This window comes from Corvus kubaryi, unplaced genomic scaffold (genome assembly GCF_017639235.1).
Source record: "Corvus kubaryi isolate FWS band 111438036 unplaced genomic scaffold, C.kubaryi_AGA036_p1.0 37352, whole genome shotgun sequence".
Lineage (NCBI taxonomy): Eukaryota > Metazoa > Chordata > Aves > Passeriformes > Corvidae > Corvus > Corvus kubaryi.
The window spans coordinates 1,116,696-1,132,668 of record NW_024581114.1 but is presented as its reverse complement, the minus strand read 5'-3'; the positions used below and the strand labels follow the sequence as shown (position 1 = coordinate 1,132,668).

General features: G+C 42.8%; 1 protein-coding gene across 16 annotated transcripts in view; it reads left to right on the top strand.

Moving 5' to 3' along the window:
- The window catches only part of PLCH2 (phospholipase C eta 2), a 74,281-nt gene that overhangs the window by 55,201 nt on the left and 3,107 nt on the right, over positions 1–15,973 (top strand). For 8 of the 16 annotated variants that reach the window (XM_042031984.1, XM_042031985.1, XM_042031986.1 and 5 more), the window contains 13 exons: positions 115–286; positions 547–654; positions 1,838–1,996; positions 2,737–2,829; positions 3,296–3,396; positions 3,723–3,820; positions 4,150–4,332; positions 4,678–4,785; positions 4,964–5,088; positions 5,487–5,571; positions 6,058–6,204; positions 7,111–7,190; positions 11,452–12,505. In XM_042031984.1, coding sequence (XP_041887918.1) covers positions 115–286; positions 547–654; positions 1,838–1,996; positions 2,737–2,829; positions 3,296–3,396; positions 3,723–3,820; positions 4,150–4,332; positions 4,678–4,785; positions 4,964–5,088; positions 5,487–5,571; positions 6,058–6,204; positions 7,111–7,190; positions 11,452–12,505 — 2,513 coding nt within the window. Of the gene's footprint in view, positions 1–114; positions 287–546; positions 655–1,837; positions 1,997–2,736; positions 2,830–3,295; positions 3,397–3,722; positions 3,821–4,149; positions 4,333–4,677; positions 4,786–4,963; positions 5,089–5,486; positions 5,572–6,057; positions 6,205–7,110; positions 7,191–11,451; positions 12,506–15,078; positions 15,109–15,973 lie in introns of all 16 variants that reach the window. The other 8 variants (XM_042031999.1, XM_042031995.1, XM_042031994.1 and 5 more) reach the window with 2 other exon arrangements.

Here is a 15,973-nt window from a genome sequence, read left to right as displayed (position 1 = left end):
TGCTGTCTTTGTAGGAGAGGCTTTGTCTGCCGGCTTATCTGCTCTGTTGTTAGTTGGAAAAGACTTCATGCTGTAAAAGCCAACTTTGCAGCTGATACTTGCTTGTCTCTGCAGGTACCCCGTGATCCTGTCGATTGAGAACCACTGCAGCATCGTGCAGCAGAAGAAGATGGCTCAGTATCTTACAGAGATCCTGGGAGACAAACTGGATCTGTCTTCTGTGCACAGCGATGACTCCACAAAGCTCCCTTCCCCAGCAAGTCTTAAAGGCAAGATCCTGGTTAAGGTAAACACCTGCTTCATGTGTCCTTTCCCGACTTCTGTTTGTGATGATGATGCTTTCTGCCTGGTTGTCACTGTACCCGAACTTAAATCATTTCACAAAAAGCAGTCCTTAGGAAACTGCTACTTAAGGTTCTGAACAAGTGTCTTCTCATTTAGTAAGAACCTGGAAGGAACATGCTTTGAATAATTTGGGGTTTTTTTCAAATGTGTCATAGCAAGAGCTGCATGCTCCCCTGCCTCTGTAATAAATTTATCTTCTAGGGCAAGAAACTTCCAGCCAACATCAGTGATGATGCAGAGGAGGGAGAAGTTTCTGATGAGGACAGTGCTGATGAGATTGATGATGACTGTAAACTAATGAATGGAGACGTAAGTGAAGTGCCCATTTGAATGTAAATGTTTGTCAAGACTTCCCATCCCAGTGAGAGGAAACCTTGTAGGAGTTCTCTGGATTGTGGATGTGGTCTGATCTTTGGGATTCATCACAAGTGGTTTAGGTTCTAAATCTTCATGGGGGCAGATTGACAAAAGAGCACATGAAGCAGCAGCAGTTCTAGGGATTATATTTCAAGTTTAGAGTTTTAAAGAGTAATATCTCATGATTCTTTATTACATTACAGTGTGTTTCCCCTCAAATGCAGAAAAAGAAAAGAAAATATTCTACTTATGTTAAATTGTGGACATTGTTACAGAGCATCCCTTTGCTTTGCTGAATGCTGGGCTTGGTTGATTTTTACTGTAAGGAAAATCTCTGCTTGCTTCAATCTGAAAATCCCTTATTTCTTCATCCTTTTTAAAAGTTCTATTTTTTGTCACTTTAATCTTCTTGCAGGTTCCATTGCACCTTGCAGAAACAATACAAAACACAGCAAAATCATTTAATGACATAAACCAGATTGCCCTGGAGAGAGTTTGCACTCTCAGTCCTCTCTCCCTCAGGCAATTTCCTCATTTTGTGTTACGGATTTGATCCTTTTCATCTAAAAGAGAAACTTCTTTGTGAATAAGACTACCAAAGGAGAAAAATAATTTCTTTGCTTTTTAAAGTTATGACGTGTTAGCATATCACTTTGCAATATTTTACAGCACCTTCTCTGTTACTAACAGTTCACTTTGCTGAGGTTTACTGATGCTTTAAATCTGGGATTTGCTACACCTGGTTTGCTTTCCAAAATGAATTTTTGAAGAGTTCAGAAAATCAGAGCTTGTTTCATGACAAATGTAACTGGGAATTCTTGAGGCCTACTGAGAAAACACAATCTGTCACCCCTTAAAATGCCTGAGTAAAAAAAAAAACCTCTAGATTTTTATTTTTAGTTTCATTTCCCCACTTCCCCCCATGGGTCATGGTGCCCACAAAGCAGGGAATGGGAATTCTCTTGCATTTTGCCTTTGATCTGCTGAAAAGAGGATTCTAAAGCATCTCCCATCCATTCCATCCAATAGATCTTGCACCTGTTGGAGCTGCAGGGTCAGCCTGGACACGGCATGGGACTCACATGAGACTTTTTTAATCACTGCCTTGTTTAATGATTTAATGTTTTGTTTGTAGGCATCTGCTAACAGGAAAAGAGTGGAGAATATAGCAAAGAAAAAACTTGACTCGCTGATAAAAGAATCCAAAATCCGTGACTGTGAAGATCCAAACAATTTTACAGTTTCCACTCTACCATCTCCAGGAAAGGCTGGGCTGAAGTCTGATAGTAAGAAGGTGAATTTATGTTTGTATTGTACTTGTGATTCATTAGTTTACTAAATATATCTTATATTATTGACTTCAGCTTCATAGCTGATTTCATGCAGTTAATGATGATGCCAGGTGAACATCACTGTCAGATTCACAAACTATTTATCTTGCTCACACAGCAATTGGAGCATGAAATGTACTCTGAAATGACTTTTCAACAGAAGGAATTTGATTTTCCATTTTAAAAACTGCTTATGAAAGTTGGTCTCTTTTTGTTCCTCAGTTCTCTATGTTCTATGCATTTTCATTGTATTTTAATTTTATGTTAACTCTAATTTATAAAAATGTACTCAGCCCACAGACTACACTTCATGAAGTTAAGATATTTTCATTTTAGACTTTGTAATAAGCCACAAAAAGCTTGGGAAGATTGTTCCATGCAAATGAAAAACAGTGGAGATCTGCCAGTAATAAGCAGGTGTAATAACCAGGGGTTAAAACTAAATTAGGGATGAGAACTAAAAATCAGCTTCCCAAAACATTCTGTGGGCTGAGTTTTGGATGTACTTTAACCCAATGCTTTACACAATGTATCAGAGAGTTCTTGTGAGAGCCACTACAAGGCCAAGTCTTGAAAAACCCTTTAGCAGAGGTGCTACCCAGAATAGTCAGTGTTAAAAACCCCTCCTGTTTGTGCTGATACCCAGATACTGTCTGAGCACTCTGTTTGAGCTCCTGTATTCTTCTCTCTTTGCTTGCTTCAGAGTAAACTTGAGGATGATGTGGAAACGGGGGAAGATTTCGGTGCCAGCAAAAGGCACAGCCGGTCACTCATGGGCAGCTTTTCCAAACGCAAGGTGAGGCCCTGGCAAGGTGAGGTCTGCACCAGATCGTGGATTCTTGGAGGGTTTTTTTTTGTTTGCACACAGTGGAGAGGAATTTCATAACTGCAGCATCTGCAGCACCTTGCTCTGAGGCTGTTCACTGAATAGGCAGGCTGGGGAGCAGCTTATCATTGTGCATAACAACACAGATTCAATTTACATGAAGGTCTGAAGGCATCCAAGATCTAACTGAGAACCACGGAAATTAATTTACACCTTTTATCTGAGGATTTGTGCTTCCTTTATAACAAGGCTCAGACCCTGGGCTGAGTTTTCCCTGTGTGCAAATTCTGCTGCAGAACTGAGTGTTACGAAAGCTGTCATTTTCCATTTTCTCTAAGTAACACACTCATTGGCATAACAAAGCACAACTGTAGCCAGCTGCTCAAACTTTGATCATGCAGTTATGATACTATGGTTTTATTTCCTCCTGGCACAGAAAAAAGGAAGCAAATTGAAAAAGGCATCAAGTCTGGAAGAGGGTGAAGATGATTCGGATTCCCAAGGGAATTTAGCCAGGAGCTCTGTACATTACAGCAGGTTTGTTAACAAGTGATTGGACAACTTTGTTGCTAAAATATGCCTACATAAATGCACTCACTCAATTGGTTTGCTTCTGGTCCAGATGCCAGTTTGCTGATGGCTGCAGGCATGTGACAGGAATATGGGGAGATGCAATGTCTGCCACAAAATCACCAGAATGATCTCTTGGTGCTGTTCAGACTAATTAGCAAAGCACAGTGGACCTTTTATGCATTTTGAGCTCTTACTGTCTCATATATTTCCTTACCCTGATTAATTTTTAAATATGAAAGATAAAAATTACCCCTTAATTAGCGGAAAGTTAATTTGTTTTGTCTTTTTAGGGTAAACCGGCAGAAGAAGACAATGAAGCTGTCCAGGGCCCTGTCTGACCTGGTGAAATACACAAAGTCTGTTGGCATCCATGATGTTGAAACTGAGCGTAAGTTGAACCAAAAGCTTGCTGAAAATAATTGCTACCCAAAAAAATGGAAAGGTTTATGTTCTTACATATCCTTTTATTAAAAGAAGACTTCTTAATGAAATTCAGGTCATCATCATATTCAACTTCATTTTCCCAACCATAACTGCTCCAACAAGCACAGTGTCTGCTGTAATTTTAGGGAAACATAGCTCCCTCTGAGTGGCATGTAACGAAATGATGCTTGATAGCTAAAAGGGACCAGTGCTATGTGCTTTTGAAAGCTTTATCTAGATAATAAATAAATGAACAAGGAGATTACTTCTAATCTCCTCCTCTCTGCCCTGTAGTCTCTTCCAGCTGGCAGGTTTCATCTTTCAGTGAAACCAAAGCCCACCAGATCCTGCAGCAGAAGCCAGCACAGTACCTACGCTTCAACCAGCACCAGCTGTCCCGCATCTACCCCTCCTCCTATCGAGTGGACTCCAGCAACTACAACCCCCAGCCTTTCTGGAATGCTGGCTGCCAGCTTGGTGAGCAGAAAGGAAACTTACTTATTTTTGTTCTCTTTCGGGAGGGATGTTTTAATAGGAGTGCTGGAACCACCCCTTAGGACACTCAGAGTTCTCTGCTTATCCAGGTTTGCTGACCACTGAGTCCTCCTTGTTACTGTCCCTGGATTGATTACCTTGAACATGTGTCTTACATGCTGGTAAATGGAAATAAATAAACTTCTCAAATGCAAAAGGGCTTCAGAGTTCAGCTCTTTTGGAGAGCTTCTCTCCCTGAAGCTGTAATATAAGAGTTATTTTCCATGAGATACCTGATTTTTTGCATCTAAGAAGTCAAATTTGAATCTGATTTTGTTTTTTAAATAGTTGCACTAAACTACCAGTCAGAGGGGAGAATGCTGCAACTCAACCGGGCCAAATTTAGTGCCAATGGGAACTGTGGCTATGTCCTCAAACCAAACTGCATGTGTCAAGGTAAGGAAAACCAGCAAAACCAGTGGATCACTGGTTGCATGACAGGATTGAGTGTGGGGCCTTGTTGCAGTTTGTTTAAAGATGCATTTCTGATGCTAGAAACAAACGAGCCAGAAGGTATCTGTAATTAAAGTCATGTTGCACTTCTTTCACATTATGTGGCTCTTCATTCTAACAGGTGTCTTTAATCCAAATTCTGAAGACCCCCTGCCTGGTCAATTGAAGAAACAGCTGGTTCTAAGAATTATCAGTGGTCAACAGCTTCCCAAACCACGTGATTCCATGCTGGGAGACAGAGGAGAGGTATGGGACAGCTGGTGATCGTTCTTGTGTGTTGCAGAAGGTTTCTTTCCATACTGGCTGGGCTAAGGATGAGGATTTCACATCCTGCAGTTCTTTGTCAGGGGGCACAGAACATGAATAACTTAGGTCATGAGCATCCTACATCTTCAGGTGGTTTTCTTCACTTTTAAGCATCACAGAAGTGGTTTGATGCTTTTCCTCCATTTGCCAACACAGTACTTCCAGGAGGAGCAAAAAAAGGGAAAGAGATCTTATCAATATAATAATCCACTCCACATGGCTCAGGACCAATAATTACTCAGACATTCACGTACAGTGCCCATATTGTAAAAGCCGTTTGCTTGGATTTCATCTTTGTCACTCTTTCTTTCCAATATTTGTTGGTTTTTGTTTTTCAGATCATAGATCCATTTGTTGAAGTAGAAGTTATAGGCTTACCTGTTGATTGCTTCAAAGAACAAACTAGAGTAGTTGATGATAATGGTAAGATTATCTGGGATTTATGGTTTTTATGGCTGAAACATCCTCTTTCTGGCAAGTTTTGCTCATAAGGATATGAGTAGATAAGATTTGGTGCCTATTATGACAAAGCATTGAAAATTGGATTTTAGCATTTTTAATGTTAATAAGACTTGAATCTTGAATTGTTTGACTGAGTTGGCATAAATGTGCTGAAGGTCTTGGTGTAAAACAAGACATTTGTCTTCTCAATGAGTGTGAGAGAAGGGTGTTTTGAGCTTGCTGTGGCCAAAAGGCAGATTGACCAAACCAAATTTAAGTAAGACCCAACTCTGTTGCTTGCAAATCCTTGTGCTGTTGTGTCTCCTGGGGGAGTACTGGATTTTCCAAGAACAGTGATCAATCTATGAGGAAAACGAGAATGACACTGCAGTTAAGCCATTCCTTATGCAGGCAGGCTTCTTGTTTCCTGTGAATGAGATACCTAAAGGCTGATTCCCTCCTTGCAAGGTTTTAACCCCATGTGGGAGGAGACGTTGGTGTTCACAGTCCACATGCCAGAGATTGCCCTGATCCGGTTCCTCGTGTGGGATCACGACCCCATTGGGAGGGATTTCATTGGGCAGAGGACAATAGCCTTCAGCAGTATGATGCCAGGTAAGAGAAAGGTGACATCCCAAATTAGTGGGCTGGGATTTTTCCTGTGATAAATGAAAATCAATATATCTGCTGCAGAAATTTCTAGTTAGAACAAGAGACTGGAGTCTGGGCCCTGAGTTGTCTGCCTTAGTCCACTGCTGACTTAAATGGTGATGAAGACTAAATCAATTAACTCTAGACTTTTGGGACTAGATTTGGAAAAAATGGGTAAGATTGTTACGCAGGATGGGTAAACACTGTGGGCTTGGCAGGCTACTATACAGAATCTTTACTCCTTTACTGCTTTTTCCTCCATTTCTTCACACCAGTTTCTGAAAAACCACTGTGTTTTGCTTACCCTTATGACTATGAGTAGTGGTTTGACACAGAACAGAAAGTTACCTATTCTAATGATGGGATCCACGTTATTAAATGCTGTTTTCCGACAGTTTCCCTTTTCTGTTTTCAGTTCAGTCTTCTTTTGCATTCAAGCAGCTTCTGTGTATGCTTTGCTTTCCTTTCAAAGCAAAGAAAAAAATTTTTGTTTAAGATTGAAAACAAACATCCAGTCTCAATAAACTCACCTTGGATGAAAGGATTGCAGTCCTAATAATGGACTGCAAGTCCAGAGGAGAGGATGTGGCCAAGTTTAAATCATGGATTGACAGCAGCAATAACGGATCCTGGACAAAACAGGACATGGCTGTTCCCTAAAATCATGACAAAAATGGGGGTGAAGTTTGTAAGTGGTGTGGCTCAGATACCTGAGTGTGGCAAGGTGATGCTTGAGCCTGGACACTTGCTGTGAGGAGGAGCTGGGCAAAACCTGCTTGATCCCCTCTGCTGCTCACAAAATGAAAGTCTCCAGCTGCTCCTTCTGTGACCTGTCCCAACCCCGTGCCAGCTCTGCTCCCTCTGTTTCAGGTTACAGACACGTGTACCTGGAAGGCATAGAAGAGGCTTCCATCTTTGTGCATGTGGCTATTAATGACATCTGTGGTAAGGTGAGTGTCTCTGTGGTGTGCAACACACCCACAGGAGCTGCCAGGATCTTGTATCCGCCCAGGGAAGCCCAGTGGGTGAAGGTCCAGGCTGGCATTTTTGTTCACTTAGAGTAAAATTTATCTCTGTGCTTGTCATGGTAGCCCGAGATCTTTCTGAATATCCACAGAGATAAAAGCAAATCATAGGGAAAGTTATAAAAGGGATTCTTGCAGTGCCTTTTCGAGGAAGCCATAGGGGAAGGTTTTCATTGCAGCACAGATTTATACAAATAATGTGGTTGTGTCCAGTGCTGTGAGTGCACCTTGCTGAGCCAAAGGTTACACACCTTAACCCTGAGCACTTGCTCCCTGCAAAGCTGGTGCTGTAAAGGCTCTGCCTGATGTTTTGGCATTTAAAATTTAATTAAATTCTTCAAGCTTATTTGCTTCGGATTTTTTGCCATAATAGCACTCTAAAATGCAGAGGAAAGGTGATGCTGGTATCAGTTATTGGACATATTTACACTCCTTGTCTGTTGCTAAGAGTGTGTTTGCTTCACATGCGGGAAATAAACAGCTCTTGGGGTGCCACATCTCAATTTCCACGAAAGTAAAGCCCTAATTTCAAACTCTTCCTAGGCCAGCTAAAAACGAGACTCCTGTCCTCTCAGCGCACTGTTGTGTGCTGTTAATGTCAATGAAATTCAGGTACAAAGCACCGTGCAGAGCCTTGGCGATGTCCGTCTGTCCCGCAGCGAGGACGGAGCCTCCTGCAGTGGCGAGGTGCAATATCGGCATCGCGACAGCAGGAGGAGGCATCCAGCGGGCTGGGAATTCCCAGGTCCCCTCGGACGGGCAATTCGAGCAAATCCAGAGCAGGAAAACAGCTTTTTTTAACTGCTAGGCTTTAATCACCGCTTAGTTGTTTAACTCCATCAGCTTCCACGTCACTGCCCTTGCCAGCAGTGTTTGATGGAAAGGACAATGTTCATCCTCTGTGAATGTTTGAAGTATTTTCAATTCAAACTTCCTTTGGCAATATTCTCTCTCTGTTTAGCCTTAATTTCCTAGCCTTTCATAATTATTTGCTCTTACTAACTTCTTCATGAGTGACTGACTGGTGATAGTTTGCAGAAGGGCAACCTGTCCGTTTAAACTTCGGCAGTTTTTTGAGGACAGAGATTTTCTTGGTGTTCCCTGATTGCTGCACATTGTCACTGCAGTCTCTCTGGGTTTGCTGGTGTTAAGAAGTGTTTCTGTGCACTGACAAAATATAAGGATTTGGAAGGAAAGCCTGTGTGTGTTATGTTTTGGTTTGGTTTGGGTTTTTAATTTATAATTTTTAATAAAAAACGGGTGAAAATGTGGAACAGATATTACATGTCCCTTTCTGGTTTGGTCTCTCTGAATTACTTTCTGCTTTGATTTTCTGTTAACAGAGTGCTGTCCAAACTAGAATTTTTTCTGTTTTCCCTCTCTTAATTTTGGGCAGAAAAATCACCCCAGTTATCAACCTTTTACCCATTCATTATTAATCCAGAGATTCTAATGCAAACATAAACATTTTGGGACTTTTTTGTAAATGGAAACATTCCACCTGCTCAGTAGCTTGGTGTTACTAAAACAGTCTTAGATTTATTTTTTTTTCACCTTGTGTGTGAAATCTCTTTCAGATTTCTCTGTTTCCTGGAAAGGCTTTTCTTTGTTTCTGTCTCTTCTGTGGTCTGCTTATGTATTGCAGAATTTCTTGTGGTTTTTCTAGATGTGCCTATCTCTGAGATCCTCCCTCACTGTTATTTTGCCTTTACTCTGTCTGTTTGTGATTTCAGTGGGCTTCTCTATGTCAAAAAAGTCTCCTTTTAGAAGCAGAGCGTTTTTAGACGCCTTGAAGGTACCCCTCCTGTCTCAGAGAGGTGCAGTGACACCACCACACACCTGCATGCCTTGAGCTGGTAGCTTCATTAGCATCAGTGTTTCTTTGTTAGCATTTTCGAGCTCTTCAACTCATGGAACATGAATTGTGACATTTGACTTGGTCACTCCTGTTGGGTCATCGACAGCCAGAGAGCCCTCCCCGTGTGAAGCAGATCCAGGATAAAAGTCCTGCCATTCTCCCCCTTCTCTGAGTGTCTCCCTCTCATGCCTTTTCTCTTGAGGGCTATAATTCAAACCTCTTCTTTCATACAGAAGAGAACATTGACAGTGAATCATTTGCGAAATTGTGGGAAAGCCTCTTGTGCTGTTTTTCAAGTCTGCTTTAGAGAATGAAACATGCCTGTAAAGCTGGGCTGGAAGCTGAAAGCACAGTGTCCTGGATCTCCCTCAAAACTGCTCTCTTTTATTTTTTTCCTTCTTTTAAAACTTTTTTTTCCCCCCAAGTTGACCAAATCTGCCTTTGGGTTCTTGAATCACTCCATTGATTCAAGCAACAGTGTCCAGCTTAACAAAGCTGCACCAAACAAGCCAGAATGACACCTGGGGCCCTGCACTGCGTGTCACCCATTCCATCAGTGCTTCCCTTTTCTTTTTGGTGGATATTATTTGTGTGTGTTGTTTGTATGACGAATTTTCCTGGGTTTTGCAAATATTTATATTGTCTGATTTTTATAGCAATAAACTCATGTACTTGCCAATTTGTCTCCCAGTACTCCAAGCAGATTGTTCAATAGTCTGGCTCTCACAGAATATTTACCAATATTTAATATTTGCCTTGCTTAGGGAAAATCCATCCCTACCATCTTTGTCTTATCCGAGAGGTAATTTTTGATACTGTCCTACTCACACTGGACGTGTGGTAACTAAACGTCAGTCAATTATAATTGACTAAACATTATATAAAAAATACAATATTGAGAGCACTTTTATTGGTCCTGGTGCCAGCCAAATAAACCTTGATGCCACATGGCAGCTTGGGCAGGACACTCGGGGTAAAAGCAGCTCTTAGCCCAGGCTCAGTGCACAGGGCAGCCAATATCTGCCCATTGAGTCCTGCACAGCAGAATTGGAAATGCATGAGCATGCACTCAAATATTTATTTGGAGGTGAAAGACCATTGTGATTTAAATGAGACACTTCTGTGCCATTGTTTGGCACTGCAGAAATGTGACCTCACATGACATCACAGGGCAGAACTGGAACTGACAGCGAGTGCCAGCAAGCGTGGCTGCTGGTCAGGTTCTGTCACAGGCTTCTTAAGTGCACTTCAGTCGTGATGTGCCCTGGGTTTATTCATTCTTGATGCTGCAGCTGCTCAAGAGTCTGATTTCACTGGGAAATAAAGAGGACAAAGGGGGAGAAGTAGATTAAAAGAGAAATGCCTTTCTGTGCTTTAAGTAATCTGTGTTACAAGGCTCTGTGTACAGAGCAAATCAACGCTGTCTCGGGCATCAACCTGCTGCTTAAAAAGTTGGCAAGTACACCTGGAATGTTTGCAGGAATGCTGGAACTCTGTTTCATTGAAATGTAAATCAGTTGTATGGTGGTGGGAGATTTATGATGGTGAATTTACGTGTTTAATGCTTAAATAACTACTGAAGACTATGGAGAACTGTATCATGACACTGACTAACTTCCCTTGTTTATAGTGTGTTTCCTCAGTGCTGAAAACATACACGAGTGTCTTGGGATAAGTGTTGTATGGTAGGAAAAATTACCAAAATGTAATCACACAGGTAGAAATTGAAATACTCAATGATCTTTTGTGTGTGTATAGTTAACTGCTATTCATGACAGTGCTCAATTCAATTAAAGTGTAGATCTCCCCTATACTGAAAAAATATTCTATTTTATGGCCAGTGTTTATTTCCCAGCAGTTCCTAGAGAATGCATTTACAACAAGGACTTAAAATACATCTGCTTTGGGTGAAACTGAGAAACTCTTCAGCTTTCAGAATGATATTCTTGTAGACAGAAGTATTTCCCTTTTTTCAATCTTTTCAATAGCTCTAATGTTTATGTAGATGTTGTAAGTAGCTACATGCTAGAAAGAAAATGATGACAAATACAGAGATAAGTGTGGCTGGAAAATGTTATCTAAAACCATAGCTGAGAAAAAAAAAAAAAAAGAGATGTGTTATTTTGCAAAGCTGCTGTTAGTGATTTTTTTCATTTTTAATGCCTGTCCTACTTCTGGGTTAGTTCTCATGCTAATGGTAGGAATATAGCAGGAGACTCTGTATGTGAATAATCACTTGTTCATGAATTCCTGTGCCCAGAGGAAGAGCCTTGTGTTTCCTGTTAGGAACTTTTTATATTATTATTTTTTTTTTTATTTCTTTTACAGGCCAAACAAGCTCTAGGTCTAAAAGGGCTGTTTCTCAGAAATCCAAAGCAGGCCTCTCTGGACAGTCATGCTGCTGGGCAGCTCCATCGCAAACATTCCTTTAGCAGCCACATCCTGAGACGGACAGCCAGTGCACCCACCAAGAGCCAGAAGAAGAACAAGAAGGGCTTTCCTGAGATTGCTTTTGACACAAAGGACAGCAGCTCTGCAGGGGCTGGAGAAGAGCAGGAAGTGGAAGCTGCCTCCCAGCCTCGCTTTGTGCAAGAGCCAGAAAGTGCTTCCCCAGCCCCAGCTCCCCGAGATGGTGCCGGTGGGGAGGCACCTGGCAAGGGCTTGAAAGGTAAGGCCCAGGGCTCTCCCAAAGGGCCACGGCAGAGCTGTGCCCACCCCGGGGCTCCTTTCAGCGAGCCCTTGCCCAGGGCACACAGGGTGAGGCTGCAGGAGCCCCAGGGCGAGAAGCAAAGCGTCTTTGCCCGCTGTGCCATCAACAGCTCGGGCAGGATCGGAGTGGCCACCAACTGCATGAAATGCATGATTGGCTCCAAAGAGAGCCCTGACCCAGAGGGCCCGTGGAGTGACCACCCTGGCAGGCCCATTGCTAGAGACCCCCTGCACCCTGAGCAGGGCAGCAGTGCAGAGGAGAGGGTAGAGCTCAGGACCTGGGTTGTCAGAGGGCAGCCCAGGCCACACTCAGATTTGCAGCCTTGCAGCAGCCCTGGAACTGCAGATGATCTGACAAGGAGCACTCAGTCTTTTGTGACCCCAGGGAAGAAAAATGTTGACTCTAAGTGTCACGGAATAAAGGCTCATTCCCGGCAGCGGTGGCAGTGCCAATCAGGTGGCAAGTACGGAAGCACTGTCAACTTGGTTGCAGCCAGCAATGGCTCCATATCCTCCAACTCCAGCAGTCTAGAAAGCCTTGGAAGCCCAGAATTCCCCAAGCACTGGCCTGAACCTTCTCGAAGGCAAGTGGGCACCCTACAGAGGGAAATGAATGCCTTGTTCGTTCAAAAACTGGAGGAAATTCGAAGTAAATCCCCTATATTCTTTACTGGTAAGACCAGATTTTCTTCACCATTCTCCACTGTAGATCACATCATTGTCTCAGCTTCTGCATAGCATCCTTACTTAGAAGCTCCTCTATGTTGTTTGGCTGTCAAGAGCTCTTTTTTCTTTTTTTTTTAATTTTTGCAATGACAGAAAAAAAATCTGCATAAATATTTTTATTTTCTTTTTTGTAGACGTGTCTGGTTTAGATTAGTCCTTGCCATGCCTAGTTAACCATCTGCAGTAGTGACACTGTCAGTAGTCCATGAATGTTTGGGTTGTTTGTTCAGGCTCTTTTGTTTCCTTGGTTTTCTTAGTGAATGTGGTATGATACTAAGTAAATTTTAAGATCCAAACCAGAGCATTAAGTGAGATTGAATATGGAAAACCCACATCAACAAACAATATTTCCATTATCAGCCTTTGTGTTTCGCTGAGGGATAACCACATCAGGGATGATGTCTAATGTGCTCTCTGATATCAAATAAACCGGTTCCCTCCTCAAAGATCTTGCAAAGTCACTGCTGTCAGTCCAGGAATTACTGAATGGAATTCTCTGCTCTGGGGTGTTCAGGAGATCATATTTTATAAACACAGCAGCCCATTCTGGTCCTAAATGTGTATGCAAACATTTCTACTGTGCTGTAATGTTGCACACATGCTCTGGCTGTGGCCTGAGGGCAGAGCTGCACAGCACAGAGCAGCAGAGTGTGTGATCTGATGCTCCCTGACATCAGCCAGGCTGGGGCACTCCTGGCATTCCCCATTGCAAAGTAAAATGTGCCCACTTGGAGGAAAGCTGCTAAAGCTGCAGCATTTTGTGGTTGTTTCGAGCCAGAAACAGGCGTGTGGTCAGTGGGAGCGTGACTGCACCTTTACCGTGAACTGGGGGTTTGTAAAGATGGGAAACAGAAGCAGAGGCAAACAAAGGATATCTTTTAATATGAAAAATGGCATTTTTCCTCCTGATTTGGCAGGCATGGGAGAGAAGGAAAGTGGTTTTGACAAGAATTTTCTGTTTCACAGAATACTAAGGAGAGAGTATGAAATACAGCTTTTGGCTGTGATTGCAAGAGCTCCTCTTCAAATCCCTTGTTCTCTTCCTTAATTGTCAAAGGAATTTGGACACTGGTGGTTACATTTTCAGGAGCAGTGGAGTGACTTTGGTGCTTTTCTTAAGATCTTATTCAGTAATAGATTCTGACTGCCTATCTGTAGTGGGCTTCTTTGAAAGCTTCATACATAAATTTGAGATATTTTATTTGTTTGACCAGTTTCATCTGGTTGGGTGTCTGCAATTTACCTTCTATTTTTTATACCTTTTTTGTTTTTTTTAATGTATTTTTCCAATCTCTGCTTTGGGTATTTAGGAAAATACCAGGACAATGGGAGGGGAGAAGTTTGCTGGTTTCCGTGACTTGCAGTTATTCCAAAGCAACAGAACTCTTTCTATGCCTAAATTATTGGCACTGGGCTTTTCACAAACTCTCAGTACTGTGACATATGAAACCATTTCCCATTATCAGTGCCAGCTCCCCTGCCAGCCCCCCAAGTCACTAAACAAATATTGTGATATGCTTGAAATTTGATTAAATCCATCTGACTTCCCAAGCATGGAATCAGCAAACCCTTAAAATGGTGAAATGGTGCCTTGGACTGGCTGCTGCTGGTCTAGTGACAGCCCCTCTGTTTGCACAAATAGCTCCCTTTCCCATCCTCCTGCAAGGCCGTGCCTCGGGCCAGGAAACCAGGGAAACCAGCTCCATGGCTGCACTTGGGAACTGGCATTCTGCTGGGGGAAGTGCCCCCAGGATGAGACAGGAAACTGTAGCCTCTAGCTGGCCCTTCATGGCACCAGCCTTACATTTTCCAGTGATTTTCCTTCGAAGTGCGCCCCAACCTGTGCTGGTGGATGGGGAGAAGGAGGGCTCATTGGTCTCATCAGCTCTGGGCTCTTCCTGACACTCCTGCAGATACTGAGAGTCTGGGAATGTTGGATTTGGCTCATGGGCACATGTGCCTGTTTCCCTTCCGACACTCCCAGCTAAGGCAGGACAGGCCAGGGAATGGCTGCTCCCATCCCTGAGCTCCTTCCCTGGGCTGGAATTCCTGGTGCCAAGGAAGGGCCTGGTATTCCCTGGGCAGGTTCTGGGGGTGCAGGTGATGTTTTCCATTAGGAGAGGGCTTTGAAGAAGAGGAGGCCAGCTTCCTCTGAGCAACCTGCCTATGTCAGGGCAGTTGAAACTTGATGATTTTTAAGGTCCTTTCCATCACAAACCACTCTGTGATTCCATTCCCCTGTCCAGTGGACTCTGCTTCTTCAACACTAACAAATACTGCTTTTCATTCTTCTATGATAAAAAAAAGGAATTTAACATCTGTCCATGTGTGGATTCCATTGAGTGCTCTGGTTGGTCAGAAATTCTTAGGATCCTACAAGCATGTGTGAATATTCCTGTATGTCTCCCTTCCCTCCCTCAGCACTAATTTATCCTGTTATCTGCACCTGCCTTCCCTACATTAACTGGATTTTTCCTCTGTTCTGTCCTATTATTCTACATGCACACTCCCTCTCTCTAGTTAAGAACTGAAAGGACAAGCAAGTCAAAGGTAACTGTCTGCTGAGTGTCCCCGATTCGAGCACCCTGTTGCCTGTAGTCCTGGTTTTTGCTTGTTTGCTGCCCTATAATTACCTGCTCCTGTATCCTTAAGGTCGTGGTCTGGCTCAGTGGTGCTTTGTTAGTTCTGGAATGCATGTCTGCACTGTGCTTTGGAGATGTGGGAAATAATCTTTTTGGCATGATTGCTTTGGCTCCCAGGGTGCAGGTGATAAACATTGCAGTGAATAGAACGTTTTCTCCAGGTAATTGGTGGCTGCAGTGATTCTCCAGGGTTGTACTCTCAGCCTGCTGTTCATGACCCATCTCTCTGCAGAGATTTTTTGAAATAGAAATTACCAAGTTTTTTTAAGAAGAACAAAGTCTGTTTAAAGCTTTTGTTTTGTTTTTCAAAGTCCCATTGCCAGCATTCCACTGTCTGCGCCCAGATCATTTGTAATCTGCTCCACAAGTCCTGTGCTGCTTCTCTTCTGAGTGGTTGGTCATTGGGATCACATCTGCTGGTCAAACTGGTGTTTTGATTAGTGTACATGGTCTGGTTGTGCTCTGATACCCTGACCTGTCTGAGTGCTGGAAGGAAGGAAAACTGCAAATCAAGGGGTTCTGGATGGTGGAGAAAGCAAAGTTAGTTTACAAAAGGGGACACAAAGGGCACAAATTGCTGGGTACTGTTGTTGTTGTTTGATAAGAAAACCAGAATAGTCACATGGTGCTGCTGTGCATGGACTGAGGTTTCTTGAAGCAACAGGGCTTTGTGCAGCTAAAACTGAAAGTGCAAAATGTTTTGCTGCCTTTGGCCAGGCATTTGAAATCCCAAGTTATTTTTAAAATCATGATTGACATATGCAACTAGTACC